Source organism: Gymnodraco acuticeps, unplaced genomic scaffold (assembly GCF_902827175.1).
Source record: "Gymnodraco acuticeps unplaced genomic scaffold, fGymAcu1.1, whole genome shotgun sequence".
Classification (NCBI taxonomy): Eukaryota; Metazoa; Chordata; class Actinopteri; order Perciformes; family Bathydraconidae; genus Gymnodraco; species Gymnodraco acuticeps.
The window spans coordinates 158,198-178,239 of record NW_022992094.1 but is presented as its reverse complement, the minus strand read 5'-3'; the positions used below and the strand labels follow the sequence as shown (position 1 = coordinate 178,239).

General features: G+C 42.2%; 1 protein-coding gene across 1 annotated transcript in view; it reads left to right on the top strand.

Annotated features, from left to right (window-relative positions):
• wasf1 (WASP family member 1) overlaps window positions 1-19,669 on the top strand; it is a 57,104-nt gene extending 37,435 nt beyond the window's left edge. Inside the window, 9 exon segments of the mRNA XM_034202747.1 lie at window positions 1,270-1,394; window positions 1,396-1,424; window positions 5,427-5,544; window positions 13,001-13,057; window positions 13,857-14,020; window positions 15,574-15,753; window positions 16,865-16,984; window positions 16,986-17,413; window positions 17,999-19,669. Of these exon segments, the coding sequence (XP_034058638.1) occupies window positions 1,270-1,394; window positions 1,396-1,424; window positions 5,427-5,544; window positions 13,001-13,057; window positions 13,857-14,020; window positions 15,574-15,753; window positions 16,865-16,984; window positions 16,986-17,413; window positions 17,999-18,156 (1,379 nt within the window). The 3' untranslated portion in view covers window positions 18,157-19,669.
• The last annotated feature ends 373 nt before the right edge of the window (window positions 19,670-20,042 follow it).

Genomic DNA, 20,042 nt, shown 5'->3' with positions numbered 1-20,042 from the left:
CAACACCACATTGTCAACATAAAGACCCGCAAACATAAACAGGTTAACTACCTCTTAACACAACCATTCCCCATAATTAACAAACGCAAAATAAATAATAAATTGCATGGTTCATGACATCCTATTTAAAACACGGAAGTGATGCGCCTCCGTCTTTTCCACATCCCCTTTGCTGGGGAGACGGCGGCTGCACGACCAACGGAAGAGAGTAGGAAATGTTTGGTGTGTGTGTGTCGGCTGTCAGAGGCGGAGTCAGTCACTCTGTGATCCGCTCCGTCACAGTGTGGTACAGTTACCATATTATTTCCATATGCCACGTGACTTTTTCAGTGTTCCTCCAGGCAGCAGTAAAGTGTATCCATTTGTCATTCCCTTATGTATAATTCAGATATGGTTGCAACGCTCCGGATTTCTTTCCAAGACTTTCTACTTGTCCCGACCAGATTGAGGGTTAGCATAAGCGTGGTTGTTTTTCCTTTCCTCTTGCCCTCAGCGATTTCTCCAACATGTTTTTCTGAAAGCTTAAGCTGTGCAACATTGTTATCACTCTGTTATTCTTTTGCCTGTTGAAATGAGTCAGCTGTCCTTCTATGAAAGAAGGGCAATCATCTCCAAATCCCCTGATAGACGACATTCGGGCAGCCCAGCTTAGCTCAGCTTAGTTTATCCATCATGTGTGGGTTCGCTTTTGGGGTGACTTTAATTAGCCAATCCAAAAAAGTGGATTTCTTATATCAAGGATCGTAACCAGGGGTACTTCTGCAATTGTAAGGGATTCAACATACTTGAAAGACTATCTAAATTCAAAGAAAACCACAGACTAGAGTCAGATATAACACTTGAAAACCATACGTAAGAGTGATAACTTATATAAAGCTAGCAGACACATTTAAACTAGTCCTAGAAGTAAAAGCAAAAGGGTTGCAATAGCTAAAAACATGATTTAAGGGTTAAATAATTAGATAGAGAGCTAGATGGTTGACATAGTCCACTGAGGGGATTTTAAATGTGAACTTGACCAAAATATCCTTAACATTAACAGATCCATCAGGAAAGATTTATGTTTGTGATTGTTTAAGTGATGACGTCATTTTTCATGATGGTAATAATGGGTGGAGCAAAATGCTACTTATTGTGTTCACTAGAGACATGAGAGAGACTTGGTTTGCAAATATGTGTATCACATGTTTCTTAAAGATCCTGATTTTATAATCTCCCATCCCTCCCTCCTCTTTTTCCTTATTCTCCATCCCTCCTTCCCCCCCGCAGTGTCTCTTCAGGACATCACCATGAGGAAGGCTTTCAGGAGTTCAACCATCCAGGACCAGCAGCTGTTTGACCGCAAGTCGCTGCCCGTCCCACTGCAGGAGTCCTACCAGACCTGTGAGGAGCCGCCCCCCCCTCAACATCCTCTCGTCCTACAGGTCAGAGTGCAACCTGTTTTACTCACTTTAGAAAGGGCTTTTATGGGCATGACGGTTACTAGAAGAGTCACATTTAGGCTTAAAGCTAATGATAATTTGCTTTTTAAAACCAGATTTTTCAAAAGGAAATCATGAACTCCCTACAATGGGGGGAGAAGGAGGAGGTCAGCTGTTCCATTCTTTAAGAAAAACCTGACATCACCTTTAACTGGAAGGTTTAATTGCCGCCCTTTTTTCTGAGCCCAGCATGGCACTAACTACAGTATATCATACATGTGTCGGTTTTCATTCTCTATGTCATTTGTATTTTATCAATAGCTAAAAGAATTACTGAAATGGTTTTGAACATTGGCCGGTATTTGTCCTATTCTTTCTATAATACTTCTCCCAGCCACTATTAAACCTTGTATTACTTGTATTACTCACAATGATGCACAACATATAAGAAAACAGAAGACACCATTATCTTGGTTGCCCTAACCACAAATGGATACACAGTCAGTTTTACTCTGCATGTATTGAAATATCTTCTTTTGCACCTTGGTTGGTGGGGATATTTGTATCTGCTTGTGATTTTTTACACCAGACATCTCTCTTGGCTCTTGAGTGTTGAGCAGAGCGATAGAAAGAGTCTTCTGAAGATGAATAATCCATAAAAACCTCCTCTGGCCAGCACTCTGCCCTTTTTTTCACAGCCCTCTCACCCTGCTGCTTTCTCACTTCTTTTTTCTCTCCCCTCTCACTCCATTCTCTCCTGAAGCATTTTATATGACCTATTACTGTGCACTTGACCGAACCAGTTGGAGAAGGTTACAGGCCGAACACTTGTAATCTATTTGAATCTCTTAACTTTGTGTGTGTCGACACATACATCATTTGCACTGCATTGAGGCAGGTGAAGCCTGTGGTATTTGAATGAGTCGTGGCGGTGTTATTTAATGTGCGAGCCAAGCTAAAGGCATGCGTGACTTTATTTTTCCAATCTTACTTTAAATGTCTTGTTTCGCGCTGGCCGAAGGCTACACGTCTGTTTTATTCAGACAAGGATTAATGGTGATATTTGAACCACACATAATAACATGCACTATTAAAGCCTTGAGGTCAGTTCCCAGGCTGGATGGAACTGCTCTCACCTCTCCTTGAAAAAAAACAATTGATAGAGTGCCCCTGAGCACACTGTCTAGTAGAGTGGATTAAGTTCCTATTATAAAGGACAGTGGCTCTACTGGTGTGCCCATGAGAGGAAGAGTCTATCAATATTAAGGCTGACTCTAACTATTACTTCATTTAACCTGACAATCATTTACTTGATTGATCTGTTAACCATACAATGCCATAAGCCTTGAAAGATCCTCACATTTCAGAAGCAATACTTAGCTATTAGCATTATCTTGTCCCTTGATCAACCATCTTATTTGTTCAGCTATAATTGATATTAAATAGGGTAAAGTTGACAGAAATGCAAGGACAGGAAGCCATCACAGGATAAAAAAAGGTTACAATATTATAGGAGATGTTTACTTCCTGTACCAGGGGAACCACCCTTTGAGTTTTCACCTCGTCTCTCCTTCTCTCCTCTGTACTTGTCTCATCTCCTCCACTTCACTTTGCTCTCCAAATGTAGTTTTGCCTCTCCTATCCTTTCCTCTCCTATCCCCTATATCCTCCTCTCTTCTCGTCTCTATCCTCCTCTCTTCTCCCCTCCTCTCTATCCTCCTCTCTTCTCGTCTCCTCTCTATCCTCCCCTCCTCTCTATGCTCCTCTCTCCTCCACACATCACACCAGGAGTCTCCATGGGACGCCTCCCCAGGCTGTTATTTCTCAGATACCCCTGAACACAGCTGCTTCTATCTCTCCCTCTCCCTCTCCCATACAGTACACACAAGAAAAAACAAACACAAAACCCACGGCTCAAAAACCCACAGAAGGAATAGCATGCATAATGATTTACATAAACACTCTACCCGCAGTGCACACACTCTACGGTAGCTCGCTCTCTCTCTCTCTCTCTCTCTCTCTCTCTCTCTCTCTCTCTCTCTCTCTCTCTCTCTCTCTCTCCACGTTGTTATCCTGTATTGGATTGTATTTTCTTCCCTTTGTTGTGTTGCATTTGATTACACTTTACACTCTTGCCTTTTGAAGCTTTTCCCTCTCATGTTCTGTATCCTGGCTCTGATCGGAGTCATCATCAAATAATTCACTCCCTTAGCGTTGCCGTCGCTGGGTGATTGGACCTTCGCACGGCTGGATACACCCATTATTTCTGCTAAGTGTCAAAGGAGACATGAAGTACCCTTTTATGTGCCCTTTAGTTCTGAACAGATAGAATGACTATGTTGGTTTACAATACAAGTTGAAGTAGAAAATAACACTAAGGTTAGATCAATAATATTGTTGTTTTGGAGGAGAACACCTGGTATTGATGTTAATTAGCCCACATGTAGGGTGCCAGAAATAGCCATTTTCTCTTTGCTGCTCTAAAGGTGTTTCCTCTGGAAGATATTTCCCAGGAGACTAAGAACCTCTTTAGAACTGTACCTGTGCTTTGACCGGAGGACACAGTATATATCAGCTCCTGCATAAATATCTATAATCATATAGTTAGCAAGTACGTTAGGTCTGGGTGCCTAAAAAGTCCTTCCTCGTGGAGGAGTATTCTCTAGTTTTTAAAGAGCTATAGTCATTGATGCAGCTACCAATCATGTAGAGTTGAATTTACAATGCAAGAAACGGACATTTTAGTTTTTTTGTAATTGCTGTTGTTCCCAAGGTTGCCTTCTTTCAAAGGTGTACACCTTATTTCATAGTTTAAATAAATATATTTTAAAAATATAACTTTTGAAAGCTCCAATAAAGAAGTGGAAAGACACCAGCAGGGCCATTTAAGAGGCTTATCCCTGTAATGATGTGTGTGTGTGTGTGTGTGTGTGTGTGTGTGTGTGTGTGTGTGTGTGTGTGTGTGTGTGTGTGTGTGTTGTGTGTGTGTGTGTGTGTGTGTGTGTGTGTGTGTGTGTGTGTGTGTGTGTGTGTGTGTGTGTGTGTGTGTGTGTGTGTGTGTGTGTGTGTGTGTGTGTTGTTGTGTGTGTGTGTGTGTGTGTGTGTGTGTGTGTGTGTGTGTGTGTGTGTGTGTGTGTGTGTGTGTGTGTGTGTGTGTGTGTGTGTGTGTGTGTTGTGTGTGTGTGTGTGTGTGTGTGTGTGTGTGTGTGTGTGTGTGTGTGTGTGTGTGTCAGAAGCCTTTTTCTGTTTCCCTCCCAATCATCATGGCACTGTTCTCCCCAGTGAGTGCCAACCACAAAGGCTTCTGTAATGTGAGTGAAGAAGACAGAGAGTGCGGCACAGTTGAGAGGGAATGAATGATAGAGCAGGACATAAGCTATTATTCATGGAAATGGTAAACAAATATGATCTCTGGAAGGAAAGCAGACTGAGACAGGCAAGGGCAGGACACAGGAGAAGAGAAATTATTATCAAACATTTCCCTCACTTTCAATTTTTCAGGAACGTCAACCGCTGTAGTGCCTGCCGCCTGCAATATTAGAGGAAAGAGAGCTTTTAGTAGAGCTGAAACAGCAACGACAATGATCATCAATTATTCTTTCTGCCAATTTTCAAGCGTAGTAATTTGCTGCTTTAATTAGCCTTTTGGGCTATTTGGGGATGTTGTACTGTTTGTCCAACAACACAAGACATCCGAACTTCCCATTTGAACTCTGGGAAATTGTGAGGGCCATTTCCCACAATTTCTTTAGTGAATTATTTACTTATTAGTCAAGCAAAGCAATTGACTAAATACATCAACAATGACATTATTGATAAGTTGCAGCCCTGCAAAGCTTTATTGCTTTATCAAATGCAAAAGTCTTGTAGATTTCTTTAGTGGAAAATAAACAAAACTGAATAAAAAATGTTTATGATATCCTGCGGCTAACAATAATTCCATTATCAATTGATGTGCCGATCATTCTTCTTGATGAGATATCGGTTTCTTTTGTCCATCTGCAGGGACGATGGGAAGGAGGGTCTGAAGTTTTACACCAATCCGTCCTACTTCTTTGACCTGTGGAGAGAGAAGATGCTGCAGGACACAGAGGACAAGAGGAAGGAGAAGCGGAAACAGAAGGTACGTCTGAACGATCACAGGGACCTGGAAGAACACAGCACTTTGTACTTTCTCTTCATGAAACAGTTGAGGACTGTGCTGGTTCTTTAGTGGCTGCAACAGATCGAGGTGTCTGTGATGAGAAGCAGGCTGAAGGTTAGCGAGTAGGAAGACATGAAGTGAGAGCAAACGAGAGGCTCCTAAGATACGATGTGTCCTGCTTGAATAAACTGATAGCGTGATTCACTGATAGGCCTGGCTTCAGACCATGTAGTCTCATGCGTTAATTAGCCACCGCTCATAGATTAATCCGTTTTTCCTCCAGTCAGCCCTCTTAGTTATCAGTTTTTAGTTAGTTATTACTTGTGTCATCATTACATCTAATTAACGGGAGCATCTGCCGTTCACTTCCCCCTGCACTGTGCCATCTCTCTACCACACACACACACACACACAAAACCTTATGTAGAACCTCTGTACACACACATTTCATCTAGCGGTAGGTTTTTTTTATGCACACAGACACACACAAATACAAATAAAAAGAGCTCTTGCGCATCTATAAGGAGCCCCTCTCCCACATGAAATGCAAAGCTGTGACCCCACTTCTCAGAACTCAGGGGTTTCCCACCCCCGGCATCAGGAGCTCTAATCAGCACCAGCTTGCATTTCCTCGCGTGGGAAGCAGGGCGTGCTACACATTTTGCCCCCTCACAGTCAATCAAAGCTTATTACAGCCGTTCCAATGAAGAATAAGGAGAGTGGTTTTCCTGAATGAAGAAGATATCATTTGGTTATGAGGTTTTTAATGATTGTGGAGATGAGCGGAGAGAGGACACAGGGCGAATTTATCCAATAATTAGTTGGGAGTGTGTAAAATGAAGCATATTTACTTTCAGTTGTTTTCCTGGTGTTGCATCATCACAATATTGACAGGTTAATAAACAAACACAGAGCTGTAAAATGCAATTGCAAAGCAGCAAGACCTTATTTTCTTCACAGGGTTAGGTCGATATGACCGCTTGTAGCCGAAGCTAATTCTGATGATTTCATTCTAATTAAAGCCCCGGGTTGCCTCAGCTTGTAAAGCTGTGTTCATGTCCCTCTTCACCACACTGGCAGATAGACAGACCCCATGGAAAGGCCTAGAGGACATTCACAGGGGGAGCAGGATGGGTTAGAGGAACTACGAACACATATTTGTAAGTTTGTGTAACCGTCCTGGTGGATAAATGGTCTGAAGAGGATCAGGGCAGATACAGTGTGGAGAGGACATGTGTGCTCTTATGGAAAAGCATGCAGAATCAGCGATTGAAAGAGTGAGGGATATCAAATAAAAAGTTATGCAGACACACACACACAGATGGAATTGAATGTGTTAATCTTTGATGGATTTTCACTTAGCTCACTGAGTAATTCTGCCACATCACCTCGTGTTCTCTGTCGCGCTGTTCATAAAGTGTGTGTGAGATGTTCAGGTTTATCATGGATATTCTTTGTACAGATAGAGTCAAAATCCTTCTCTGCCACTTATTTCCTATTTTTGTATAAATAGCAATCGTTAACTCAGACACAAACTCAGGAACAGAGGCAGGGATTCACACAGACAAATGTCACGCCGCCTGTCAGGCACTATCTGAGATTGGGTGCCAACACATTTTGTTCCACGTCGCTTTTGCTCTCCTCCTAAATGTCTGTGTTTGTATCTCCCTACAAATCATCCTCTAAAGTTTAAAATCGCCCATCAGATGACCTGCTGTCACATTTACAAAGTAAAAAAAAAAGGAAAGAATCAGACTGTAGACAAGATACAGGTCATCCAGGGTTTCTACTGTTGAAGATAATTAACAAAAGGACAATTCAAATAAAGAGCTGCTGACTTGACATTTTTTAGCAAACAGAGATAGGGAGCTTGTCTTCACTGAAGCAAAAAAGTGTTTGGTTGCATTCCAGCTAGTGGGAGGAATAATTGATTTCTGCTGGCGTGCAGGGGGAAGCAGTTCAGGGGTTCGGGTCAAAGTTTCTTCTTACAGCACAGAGGAAAGACAACAAATCAAATATTATATCCCAGCGTGTCGTACAGCCGATCGAATGACTCTGAGCAAAGGGCATTCAGAAAAGACTGATGTACAGATTTAACAGTCCAAGTGTATCGTTGAATAACACCTCTTTTTAACAGTATTCAAGAGATTATTCAGCTAAAATAGGTTGAGTTCATAAGCTACATTTGCTCAGGTGACATTACTCTAGATTGTATCATACATCACAGAATAAAGATCTTTTCCATGGGGATTATAATTATTTATGCCCTATTTCATCTTACTCAATCACCTTCACACACACTGCGCTGCACACACACACACACACACACACACACACACACACACACACACACACACACACACACACACACACACACACACACCGATTAGCAGGCAGTGATAGATGGAAAGCAGTACAGGGCAGAGAGAAGGGAAAAGAAGCCTACAGTGTGCTAATCTCATTAGCTCCTGTGTTAGCCTCGCTCTCAGTGGATTAGAAGACTTTGTGCTGAGCCAGTCATAAGGAGACAGAGGGAGTGGGAAGAGAGTCCCAGGGATTGAGGAGCCAAGAGAGAAAGAAAGCATTGCAGCTGCTCTTTGATATCAGTGTGTGAGCTTACACTACATCAAAGTTTGTCCCTAGCATTTGAACCCCCTCTGGAGAAGCCCCCTTCGGCTACGCCTGCCTACTCCTGTCTCATTATAGCCATGGGCAGCTGGAAATGCATTTACATTGTAATATAATATAAAGGCAAATCATGTTCTGCCTTTTTTGTTATATTGTCCAGATCCAGAAGTAAGGAGATATTTTCTGGATTTGTTCAAAACATGTGTGCTATCAGTCCTCCACTGCTGCATCTTAAATAAACTGCTTGATTAAATAACGAGCCAGTAAAAAGGGTTTTGCCCACATTGTCGCAGGTTACTGACCCTGATTTCAATTGCAAAAAGTTCAAACCTATCATACATTATCAGGCCAGCTAATAATAGGGAGAGAGGTGGGTGCATCAAAAACAGGATATAGGAAGTCTTTGCACATACGATACATGCTGAAGGGTCTGCACATCTTGGATGCTTTGCTCCAAGGGACATGTATGAAGAAGCATTGATTCCATAAATCTGCTAAATACTACTAAATGTCCATGTGCCAAATGGTTTCTTATTCGCTAAGAAAGTTTCTAGATTTGCACACTTTACGACAGACACTTCTCAGCCAGTGTGCTAATGAGACCTAGTTGTCTCTTTGCAGCTGTTTGCAAGCTAGTTTGTTAGCTTGTCTTTGCAGGTGCAAGAGGAGCTCAGGAACGTGACGTAGAACAGCAATTCTCTAACCTTTGCCTGACAGCGCATTCGCAGTATTGCCCCCACTTTGTACTAGAACACTGACTTACCTTGAAAACATGATAAAACCTCTGTGTGTGCTTTGACCGTTTTTCATTGGATCAGTTTAATGTCCTAAAATTGTGTAGTAAAAATGTTGTAAAATACTGCTTTAGGATCTCTGTCCCCTCTCTGCCTCACGTTCTCTTTTGTGAATCCTGGTCTAACTCTGTCGGACTCTGCAGCTGGAAATGCCTTATCTTGTGTGTCCCAATGGCCTTATAAGAGTCCTCTCTGAAACCCCTCCTCCCTTCCTCACTGCCCCAGAGGTAAGAGTTTTTCCCCCTGTCCTCCAGAGCATCTGCTCCCCAGCTGGCAGCCTGCAGCCCTCCCTCACTCACACCCCCCCACCACTCTCCTCCCTCTATCCACTCTCCCTCTGGTTTGCTGTGGACAAGTGAGCTCCCCACCTCCACCCTAACAACTAACCAGCCTCCAGTATTAACCTGCCTGACTGCATCCCAGTTCTACTGTAGGGATAGAACATTAGGAGTCAATAGTCCTCTGAAAACGAGGAAGGACAAGTCTCGATGTGTTCGATTACAGAATATATTATCGAGATTGTAAATGTAATACCGGCATTATGTTATCTTCACATCATATTTGAGGATGGATTGTATTTCAGTGTCAACAGCAAAATATAAACGTGTACATGCAGTTCCAACCAAAGGGAAAAAGGTTGGCTCACAGAGTAAAACATTTACTTTAGTTTTCTCTTTAATGTCATGATGAAGAAAACCGTCATACATGCAGACAGTTGTGACCAATGAAATAGAAGAGTCGGTAAAAAATAGGGCTTAGCTGCTTATGTATCCATTCAGTCAGTTATTTATGTCTATTCTTAGCCAAACGTAAAATTAAACGGTCGATACTTTTAAGCCAGTGTCAGTTAAATGCTTTTATCTGTTATTTACTACCTATCTGCATTTAGGAAACAAAACTATAACATGAATGAATTTGGGAAACAGACATGGAGTATTATTTCACTAACAGCAAGTCACCTCAGTCATACGCTCCATGATCGAGGAATGAACTGAAATATTTTTGGAATGGGATCCTCTTTAATAAATGGTTTGCCCTGCTGGCGTTGGGTTTTTGTGGTTGAACTAACTCTTCCTGACACACGTTTGAGCAGAGATGTCCTTCACTTTGTTGCAGTTATCAAATCATAATAGCTATAGATAAAATATTGCATTGTTTAAATGTACAAGGATTATTACTGTACAGTGTGTACAACCCACCTCCTATAGATTAGCCGCAGCAGAAATGTGTGTATTGTGTGAGGGGCTTGTGTTATTGTCAGCAGCAGGGTGGTCTGCGGGCCTCCCTGCGGGGGTCATTTACAGTGTTACACAGCCATAATTCTGCTGAGTCTGTCACATTGAACATGCACAAAAACATGCAGAGACACACAGGTGCACACACAGAAAGGCCCATGCGCGTGTGAAGGGATGTGTATGGACAGAACACACATTTATAACTGCTGCATTACACACACAGCAGGGCTAACGCAGGAATTCTCTCCGTTCAGATGTACGATGGCTCACAGCGCTCTGAAATTAGCCACATCTATAATAACTGTGATGAACACGTGCATGCACACACACACTTGCACTGTTTCTCATTTTCTCTCATATAGAAACACAGTGTACCTCCCTCCTTGTTCACTCTGTTTTCACATGTACGTTGCTGCATTACCACCGTCACTCTGTGATGCTTTCTATTGGCCAGATGGTCGTCTGCTGGCATTATGTGTTTCTTCGCCTTTATATCTGCCTGTCATTCACCATAGTAATATCAATACAGTCAAATCCTCATCCTTTTGGACTCTGCCAAGGAGGAATTGTAAGCAATTACAGAAAGAATCTACTGGCCCCATTGTTTATGGGCCAGACTGAAAAACCCATTACAGTTTAAACTGGATCAAAGTCAGGGAAGCAGCCTTGCCAGAGGTCTGCTCTCAGTGCCGTTTTAGTTTGCAAATGTGCTCTTTAATGCTTCTTTAAATATTGCCAAGACGCGATAACGGCAAACCTTTTAGGAAGTCAGAGGTTAGTTGCACCAAAACTAATCTTCCAGCAGAAATTGCAAAGCGAAGCTCTACAGTGTTTGGAAAACTGGAGGACGATAGGTAAAAATATCCAACCTTCTAATGCCGCTCCTTCTGCCTCAGCTGACAGAGCTGTCAGGGAGCGTTGCCGAGTAAATGATATTCAGATGGGCTGCGTGTGTGTGTTAGAGCGCAGAGGCCTCCCCTCGGCCAATGCCTCATCAGGAGTAATGGGCCATGCTGAATCAGATCCTAATCAATGTGCATTAGGATTTATTCCCATGCTCGCTCTGAGCGGCCTGACCACTGCAGTGGACGGACAAAATCATCATCACTCAGCCCAGGCAGAGGATATTCTGCACACTACCCACACTGAGCCGAATCAACCAGCATGTTTTTATTTAAAGACCAGCACAATCACACATACAAACAACGTCTAGAGCAGGATCCAAGTCACATAACAGATATTGATTAGTATTGACTTTAATGGGGATTATTTGTTAGGGGTCTATTCACCACCATATAAGCACAAATAAATAAACTCACAAACCACCTGTAATGTGTTTCTGCCGCTAAATAGGATCTGAATTATTGTTTTGAAGCCAATAACTGGGGAAATGTTATGTGCTTGTGAAGGCAGTTTGCGGAATGTGTTCACTCATTGTACTGCAGCTTGCTTATAACCTGATTTGAATGACCTACACTTTAAGACACGTCTGGCGATATTCTGTTTACTTTTGTTAAAAGATCCCACAAAAAGACTGAAACCTTAATGTATCCTTCTGTGCCTGTGTACCCAAAGCCTATTGTATGTTTTTGTGTGAAAATACACAATGTGCGCTGGGTGACATGTTTCTCCATTACAATGAACATCTAAATGTATTGTTAAATGAATCCCTCCTACAGTACAGCTAATAAATATTTCCCAGCAAAGGCACTGTTAGAAAAATAACTTCTTTTGATAATCCATCAATGGATGAAATTATTCTTCATGAAAAACATGGCAGAAAATGCTGTTTTTAGACTAAAAGAAAGAAATGTCCTTGTTTTTTTATACGATTATGAAAATAATTTGTAATTACAGCCCTACTTTAAAATATCAAACCATACATTTGTGGCCTATTAGATTTATATCTGAAACGAGAGGGCTTAAAGCTAAGTGTTGCAAGCAGGGTGGGGAAGTCAGAAGGTTGCCGTCTTTTCATGAGATGTGTTGACATTAAAAAACAAAGAATAACACCAGACTGCCTACAACTATTCACCCACAACGGTATAAATATTTAGTTTTTAATTGAGTTGTTTGTGTCAGTATTTTCAAACATGAATGCATAAAGTGTCTCAGCATCACCACACTGAATCATCACATCAATATTTTGTTAAACTGTGACATGTTATCTTCCTCATGTTTGTGTTGTTGTGTTTTTACCATTGTATCTATTATTCTGTGTTTGTTTACATGTCATTCTTCACTGTGAGTTTTCCTCACTTTTAGAAACACACCTGTGTAGTTTGTCCTCCTTTTCCAGTGAGATCTCGTGTGTGTGTGTGTGTGTGTGTGTGTGTGTGTGTGTGTGTGTGTGTGTGTGTGTGTGTGTGTGTGTGTGTGTGTGTGTGTGTGTGTGTGTGTGTGTGTGTGTGTGTGTGTGTGTGTGTGTGTGTGTGTGTGTGTGTGTGTGTGTGTGTGTGTGTGTGTGTGTGTGTGTGTGTGTGTGTGTGTGTGTGTGTGTGTGTGTGTGTGTGTGTGTGTGTGTGTGTGTGTGTGTGTGACCTTCATTGTGACGCCCCCCCGAGCTGTGCCATGTGTTGTCATTTTCTGTTTAACAGCACTTTTCTTTTCCCCTCTTTCCCTTTTGTCCCACCTTCTCTCACCGCCCACTCTGTTTTTGTCCCTGTTGACTGTTACTCAGCGGTGTTTTGCTCAATCCTGTGCCGCCGTATTGATTTGTTGACCCTCCTCCCCTCACACCCGGTGCTTCTCTTGTGGTTTTTGTTTTTGTTCTTATAGTTGCAGGACCCCCGCATGTATGATCAGGTCTATAGGTACCTAGACCTTCCAGGGCAGGTATGTGAAAATACAGCAATTTAAATCTTAAAACAATTGTGTGATTTCTGCCACAGCAGCTCTATGCTCCGATTCTTTACGGATGTGTGTATGTGTTGAAAGTCAGTCATGCGATGTTTAGGTGGCAGGAAGTGCTGTTTGTTGATGGACCAGATTAAATATGTAAAAAAACTATACCAAATGTCCATTTGAAAATGACTTTCTCAGTAATATTCTGCAGTAAATATGGATACTATGATTTGGTCCAAATCAGTCAATGAGCACTCCCTGTTCCCCAGCTAGTACGACGGACGGTATTTGGATAAATATCTGTGATTACTCTTTAGAAGCTAATTCAATCAAGTCTTCATCACCTAGTTTAAAACAGATACATGTTTTGACAGTAGCTGTTATGTAAATATATGGATATGTATGTGGCACGTGTTCAGTTAAATAAAGAAGGTGTAGCATCAGAAAAGATGTCCAACATAGATACACTTTTAAAATGTGGATTTGTTTATGTGTGTCTGAACAGTAATAAAATGCTTCGTTTACCCAGCTTTCTCTTTGTACCTATAAATCTGCCACCTGTGCCTGTTGTGATTTTCGTTTTGTTTTAAAGGATGTTAAATAAATAAATGTAACGGCAGCTAATCCGTTATGTTTTCTCTCTCACCCTCTCTCCTCACCCTTTTTTTTTTCTCCATCCACAAACCATCCTTTACGGATTCCTCCTCCCTCTCCCACTTCTCCTGATTTGTCCCTTCCCTCTAACCCCCCCCCCCCCCCCTTACCACCATCACCCTCCTTACCGCTGAAGATGAAGACGCTAGACCGTCCCCACGAGCAAGAGAAGATCCCGCGGGCGCCACACGACCGTAAGAAGGAGTGGCAGAGACAGGCACTGGGCGCTGAGCTCGCCCAGGACATACCTGAGGACAAACACAGAGAGGCTAACGGATCTGCAGGTTACCACGACAACAGGTATGTGGGATGGCTTAATGCACCTCAAGAGCAGACAAACATTTAAATTCACATAAGTTTATTATTGTTGGAAAGTAAGTAATACCTGGCCTTAGTCAAATGCTCGGCTTTACATACACGGTAACCATGGAAATACAGCATGTATAACTTCTAATTTAAAGTATATATGCGCTTGAAAAGTCCTGATTGTTTCACTTATTCGTCAGTATGATGTAATCTACAAAAATAAATTGCGCCTACTCCACAGAGAGAGCAAGATGTTGCAATTTAAACTTGAGCTGCAACGGCCACTATTAAGGTTATGATTGTGTTTATTGTTCCTCAGAGCTCCGGCCACTCATATTCAATCATTCCCTGCCAGTCAATGTGATTAATAAGAAAAACATTTTTGCAAAGTGCTGCTTTGCTTTGATTTTAGAGAGCCATGAATAGCTGACTGTATTTTTTCTCCCAAGTAATCAAGTGCAGTGTCAGCACATATAGATAGTTTGAATGCACACTCTTAGAGGTTATTAACTAAATATCCACAGTGTGATGAAATGGACAGTGTGCTGATGAAACGTCGTCTTTTTGTAGCTGAGGCACGTTAGCTTTTTTCGCTCCTAAATAATATATAAAACTGGTGCAAGATGCAGAAAGACGCCGATAAACTGTTGTTTCTACAAGTAACTTCATTCAATGTGGAAAGAGGGATTTAAAGGCTTGACCTGAGCCAAAGTAGAGCCTCCATCCATTCCTGTTGTTAATTACAACAGTTGTTAATTACATTTTGAATGTGTTCAAATATCTACATCAGATGGGTCTACTCATTGCATCTCTGATCTTATTTATATAACAGATGAAAGGGTGGAATGTTGTTAACATTAATACTACAAAATATGAATAAATGCTGGAACATGTTTCCTTATTACCACTCTGCTTCGTAAATACAGGATTGATCAGGAAAAGGGGTATTTCTTAACTTATTAAGAATTGTTTTGATTTAGAGTAGGCAGACAGTTGTATCCTTTTACATCGATTATGATAGTTCCCAACCGGGGGGTAGATCATCCTCTTCCTATAAGATGATTACAGGATAGGAAGAACACTAGCAAAATCATATTCATTTATTTTTTTATTCTTGCATGTTTGTTTTTTGTGAAGTGGCTGTTTTATCTCTTCATGCCTCCAAACTGTATTCAAATGAATCCAGAAAGGTTATGAGAGGAAATGGTTCTTCCTGAGTGAACAGTAAAAAGGGCTCACGGGAAGACTTTGCTGGATGGTAGGGGTCACTTGTGAGCTTGTGCACACCAAAATATAAATGTGTGGGATAATTGGGGAGTAACATAAATAATAATAATTTATCAACAGTTGTTTCTCAATGGGCCATAAGTGAAAAAGGTAGGGAAAACTGGGTCAATTCTCTGTGTAGCATGACTATGTTTAAGCTCTGTCAGCAGAAAGTAATTGGTAATAAGAATACAATGGACAATAGAGGCTGGATTAAAGCAAAAAATCAGCGAGGTAAATTCAAAGTTTGTGAGTTAAGGACAACGCCTCTCTCTGCTCAGGGCTCCCATGTACTTGGAAGATATGGAGGGGCCCTTCTCTCTGGCGGCGCTGCCCTACAGCCAGATGAACGAGCTGCTGAACCGTACCGGGGACAGAATGTATTCACGGCCCCACGACCCTCCACCGCCTCCACCCCTCATGCACCCACTGGGAGAGATCAAGCCACCCTCTGTGATCAGGTGGGAGAGTAGACCACACATAACCTCAGATTTACGACCCCCACGGAAACTTTAAATAATATACTTTGCATAGAAATTGCAAAAAGGTGATGGTTGCTCACCCGAGAAGTTGTAGCTCTGATTTCTAACTTACCTGAAAAGGGAGTGCTACTCATCTGGTGCAGAGAAAGTAATTCACTGAGTCTCTTTAGGTGTGTTTCCCTCTTCCTGGTGAGTTGGGTTAATTTCCTTTTGATTCTGCCTGAGAGGACGAGGATGTTTCACTCTGTTTGAGCAAAAAAAGAAAGGGTGGATGGATAGACGGAGGGTTTGTGGACCAAAGCTGAAGAAAAAAGGAAAAGTCTCAGAGAAGGGCAGGATCAATAAAGTGTTAAGGCCACTGAGCGCATTACAGGTTGTTTCGAAGGAACGGAGATGAGAGGGAATGATTAAGGATGTGGTTGCAAAACAAATCTCATTGATTCTTTGCAGCGATCTTCTTTGATTCTAGATTTGATTTACTTCTACTTTTAGCCTTTGTGTGACCTTTTGATTCTGGTATCTCATGGTTACTTTCTTTAAAAAGTTATTATTATCAACTTCTATGTCTAACTTTCACACTTTACCCCTTCCCTACTGCTTTAATGTAGCACTTAGAGGAAATACTCAACACATTATCCCCCCCCACACTTCATCCTCGCTGTGCTTTTTGTGTGTTGCAATTTTCTCCGTAGAAAGAAAATTGATTGTGAACATGTCGACCTTTGTGTTGTGATGTCCTGATTCTCCCACACAGCTTCAGCAGCAGTTAATGTCCTATAGTGAAAACATTCTGCCTTTAATGTACGAGCTGACTAATTACTAAGACTAGTGTCAGTCTTTGTAAACATGATAGTTAAAGTATGCCGAAGCGGATCCATAAAAGCAAATTGGTAGCTACATGTTATTATTTTAAGAGCAAATGTATATATATATTGGCTGCTCCAATGTTACCCATGTATGAAGGTGTCACCCTCTCTCTCTCTCTCTCTCTCAGACCTCTGATTCAGACTGTTCTCTCACCCTCACGGCTCAGCACTCATCCTCGTCATGACCTTCTTTTCTTTCCTTCTCTCTCTTTTTTTCCTTTCAGTTCCAGTTCAGGTTTTTCCGACAGCAGACCCCAGTCTCCAGCACGGACATCAGGCTTCAACTCCAACACTCCCCCTCCACCGCCCCCCCCCTCTCCCTCCTCCGCCTCCCCCGTTACCCTCCTCAGGCCTACGGGGCACTCCTCCTCCTCCCATTCCTCCTCTTCCAGTGCATCAGCATCCTCCGCCCATCCCCCCCCCTCCGGCTCCACTCCAGATCGCCCCCGGTGTGCTGCACCCGGCCCCGCCGCCCATCGCCCCGCCCCTCCACTGCTCCCCGGCCCGTCTCCAGCAGGTCCTGGAGAGGGGGCTGCCCTCGGGCTCTGGCACCCAGTCGGACGGCAGCATCCTGCCTCCCCCCCCGCCGCCTCCCCCTCTGCCCCTCACTGGAGGACGGAGCTCCTCGCCCTGTCTCTCAGGCCCCCCACCCGTGCCGGCCTTCCCCTCAGCAGGAGCCATGGCCCCCCCCCAGGGCAGCAAGAGGCACCAAGCAGCCAGCCTGCCCCCCATCAGCGACGCTCGCAGTGTCCTGCTGGAAGCCATCAGAAAAGGTGGGTTGTGTTTTACCAGAAATGTGGGAAGGTTCCCCAGTAAACAGTGAGGAGTCATGCTTTCTCTGGACAAAGCACACAATTACTTTTTTAGGGAGAAGTGTGTCTTTGTTATTGAATTGCAATTCTTTTTAAATTGCGGAAAAAAATTAAAAATCTAGAAAAATAACTTATAAAATGACCGGAGAAAAATGGGTACTTGTGGGTTATCTGTCAGACTCTAAATACGCACTTTTCTAGAGAGGGTTAGGGATAGTATATTTTTGTGAAAATGGCTATATGATAACACACATCTGTATTTGTGAATAAGTTGGAAAACTATATAAAAATTGTCGACAAGGGTAAAAAAAGTGGCGACAGATAACCCACAATTTCCGAAAAATGTGTCAATTGATGGAGGAAGGATAATTAACTGACAGAAACATTATTAATTTTAAAAGCCAATTTTAAGCAAACAATTATGAAATGTATTCCAGCTTCTGAAATTGTAATATTCGGTGATCTCATAGTGAATAAAATGTGATGTTTTTGTACTGACATGCTATTATGTCATCATAACCTCTCTTTCTCTGCTGCTTCTTCCAGGCATACAGCTTCGGAAAGTGGAGGAGCAGCGAGAGCAAGAGGCTAAGCACGAGCGCGTTGGCAACGACGTGGCAACCATCCTGTCCCGCCGCATCGCTGTGGAGTACTCCGACTCCGAGGATGAGTCCGAGTTTGACGAAGGAGACTGGATGGAGTGATGGAGATCAACAGATGGAAGGGGGGTGGAAAAAGGCAGAGGAGGCAGAGGAGGAATGTGTTCAGGTGCACTCCACACCTCGCCATCACAGTCCTTTCTACTCTGCAAAGAAGCAAAACATTGTTGTCGCCCACTCTTCCTCTGTCGCGCTTCATTCTTTCTCAAATCTCTGTCTTGTGGTTTGTCTTCGGAGGAGAATCTTCATGTCCTGGTCTGTCTCTAGTGTTCCAAAAGAAGTTTTTGCATTTATTCTTTTCTGCACATGACATTGTTTCTTCTGGATTTCTTGTGATGAAGTCCCCCATGTTTACTATTGTTATACATGAAAATAACTTTTTGAAGAACCACTTGTTTTGTTTCTTATCTGTACTTCGATGTAAAAAAAACAACAAGAAAAGGAAAAAATGAAGGCATGTTGAATTCTCCTTAGTTCTCCAGCACCATTTTGCCACCCGGTGGCACAAAATGGCATTGAGTGGAAGCTGGTTTATTTTATCGTCTTTCATTTACATTTTTCTGCTGACACATTTGCCGTTGTAACGGGACAGTAGTTGCTGATACTGACCACTACATGAACTCAGTTTTTTTGTTACTTGTCATCAGGACTGACTCCACCACTTAGAACAAGCTAAAGATTGTGTTGGTATGTCATGTGATGTTTGCTATATAGGTGAAAATGAAGAAGGGGAAGCTTGTGCATATCCATTCACTTACATCCAACTTTTACCCCAGGGAAATGTATGCCAAGAGATTGAGCTGTTTGTCTGTCAAGGTTCTACAGAGCCCTGTATGCTCACGTGGACATCAAGAGAAACACTGAGCCATCGGCTTTCTGCATATCGAGCTCCCATCATTTCTTTGCCATAGAAATGGACACTAGAAGTGGTTAGATGCTGTACATGTACGTCAGATCTCCTGCCTGTTTACTGTTCCTGATACATTTTCAGTGTGCAGAGGAAACAAGTGTGAATTTCAAAAAGGAACCCACTCAACAGAGTCTGACCAACACCAGGTAAACCCACTCAACAGCACTGAAGGCAGCTCTTCCCTCAGATCCCCTGTTACTGAGTCCCTGCCCAATGACAAGAAGCCTTACCTCCTTCGGTTCTGCAGCAACAAACACAATAATACATGTTCTACGAGACTGCCCTTTCAGGCATGAAAGAGAAGGATACATTATGCCTTGTTTTGGCTCATTTCAAAGAAAATGTCTGCCATCCTTTTCTGTTCGTCGTTCGTTCGTTCTTTCTTCTACTTGCCTTATTGTTCGTACAAAACGTATCGTTGAGTTGATGAATGTATTGTGCTGTTACTACTTACTTGCCTGCGCTTGTATGGATTTGCTGTTTCTATGTTTGGGGAGGGGGGATGACGGGGGGGGGCACAGTAACCCTGGTTTAAAAAAGAAAAAGATTAGATCAATACTGTATACCATGTAACTTATGTAACTGTTGACTGTAACAGTTTGCTTGAATTAATAAAAATCTAATGTTATGTTTTAGCCCTAAATGTTATGGGTCTGTTGTTGTTGTTGTTGAGTTTGTCTCCGCAGCCAACAAAAGTGTTATATGGAACATCACCAAGACATAAAGTCAATTAAAGGCATTCATTACTCCTTTCATTATGGCCATTAGCAACATCTTGTTGATATAATTATACTACATGAGATCACGTTAATTAAGAAATTGTCAAATCAAACATCTGTTCAGCTAAGAAAAATGACCAATCCTAGTTTAGTTTTGGGGTACTATAAGCAAAAGAAATATGTTCAACTTAATATTCCTGATTGCTGTTAGTTAATGCAAGCATATCATAATAAAGGATGTCTCTTTGAAATGTGGCATCATCTATCTGTGCAGCTGCCTTAAAACAATTCAATAACTCTGG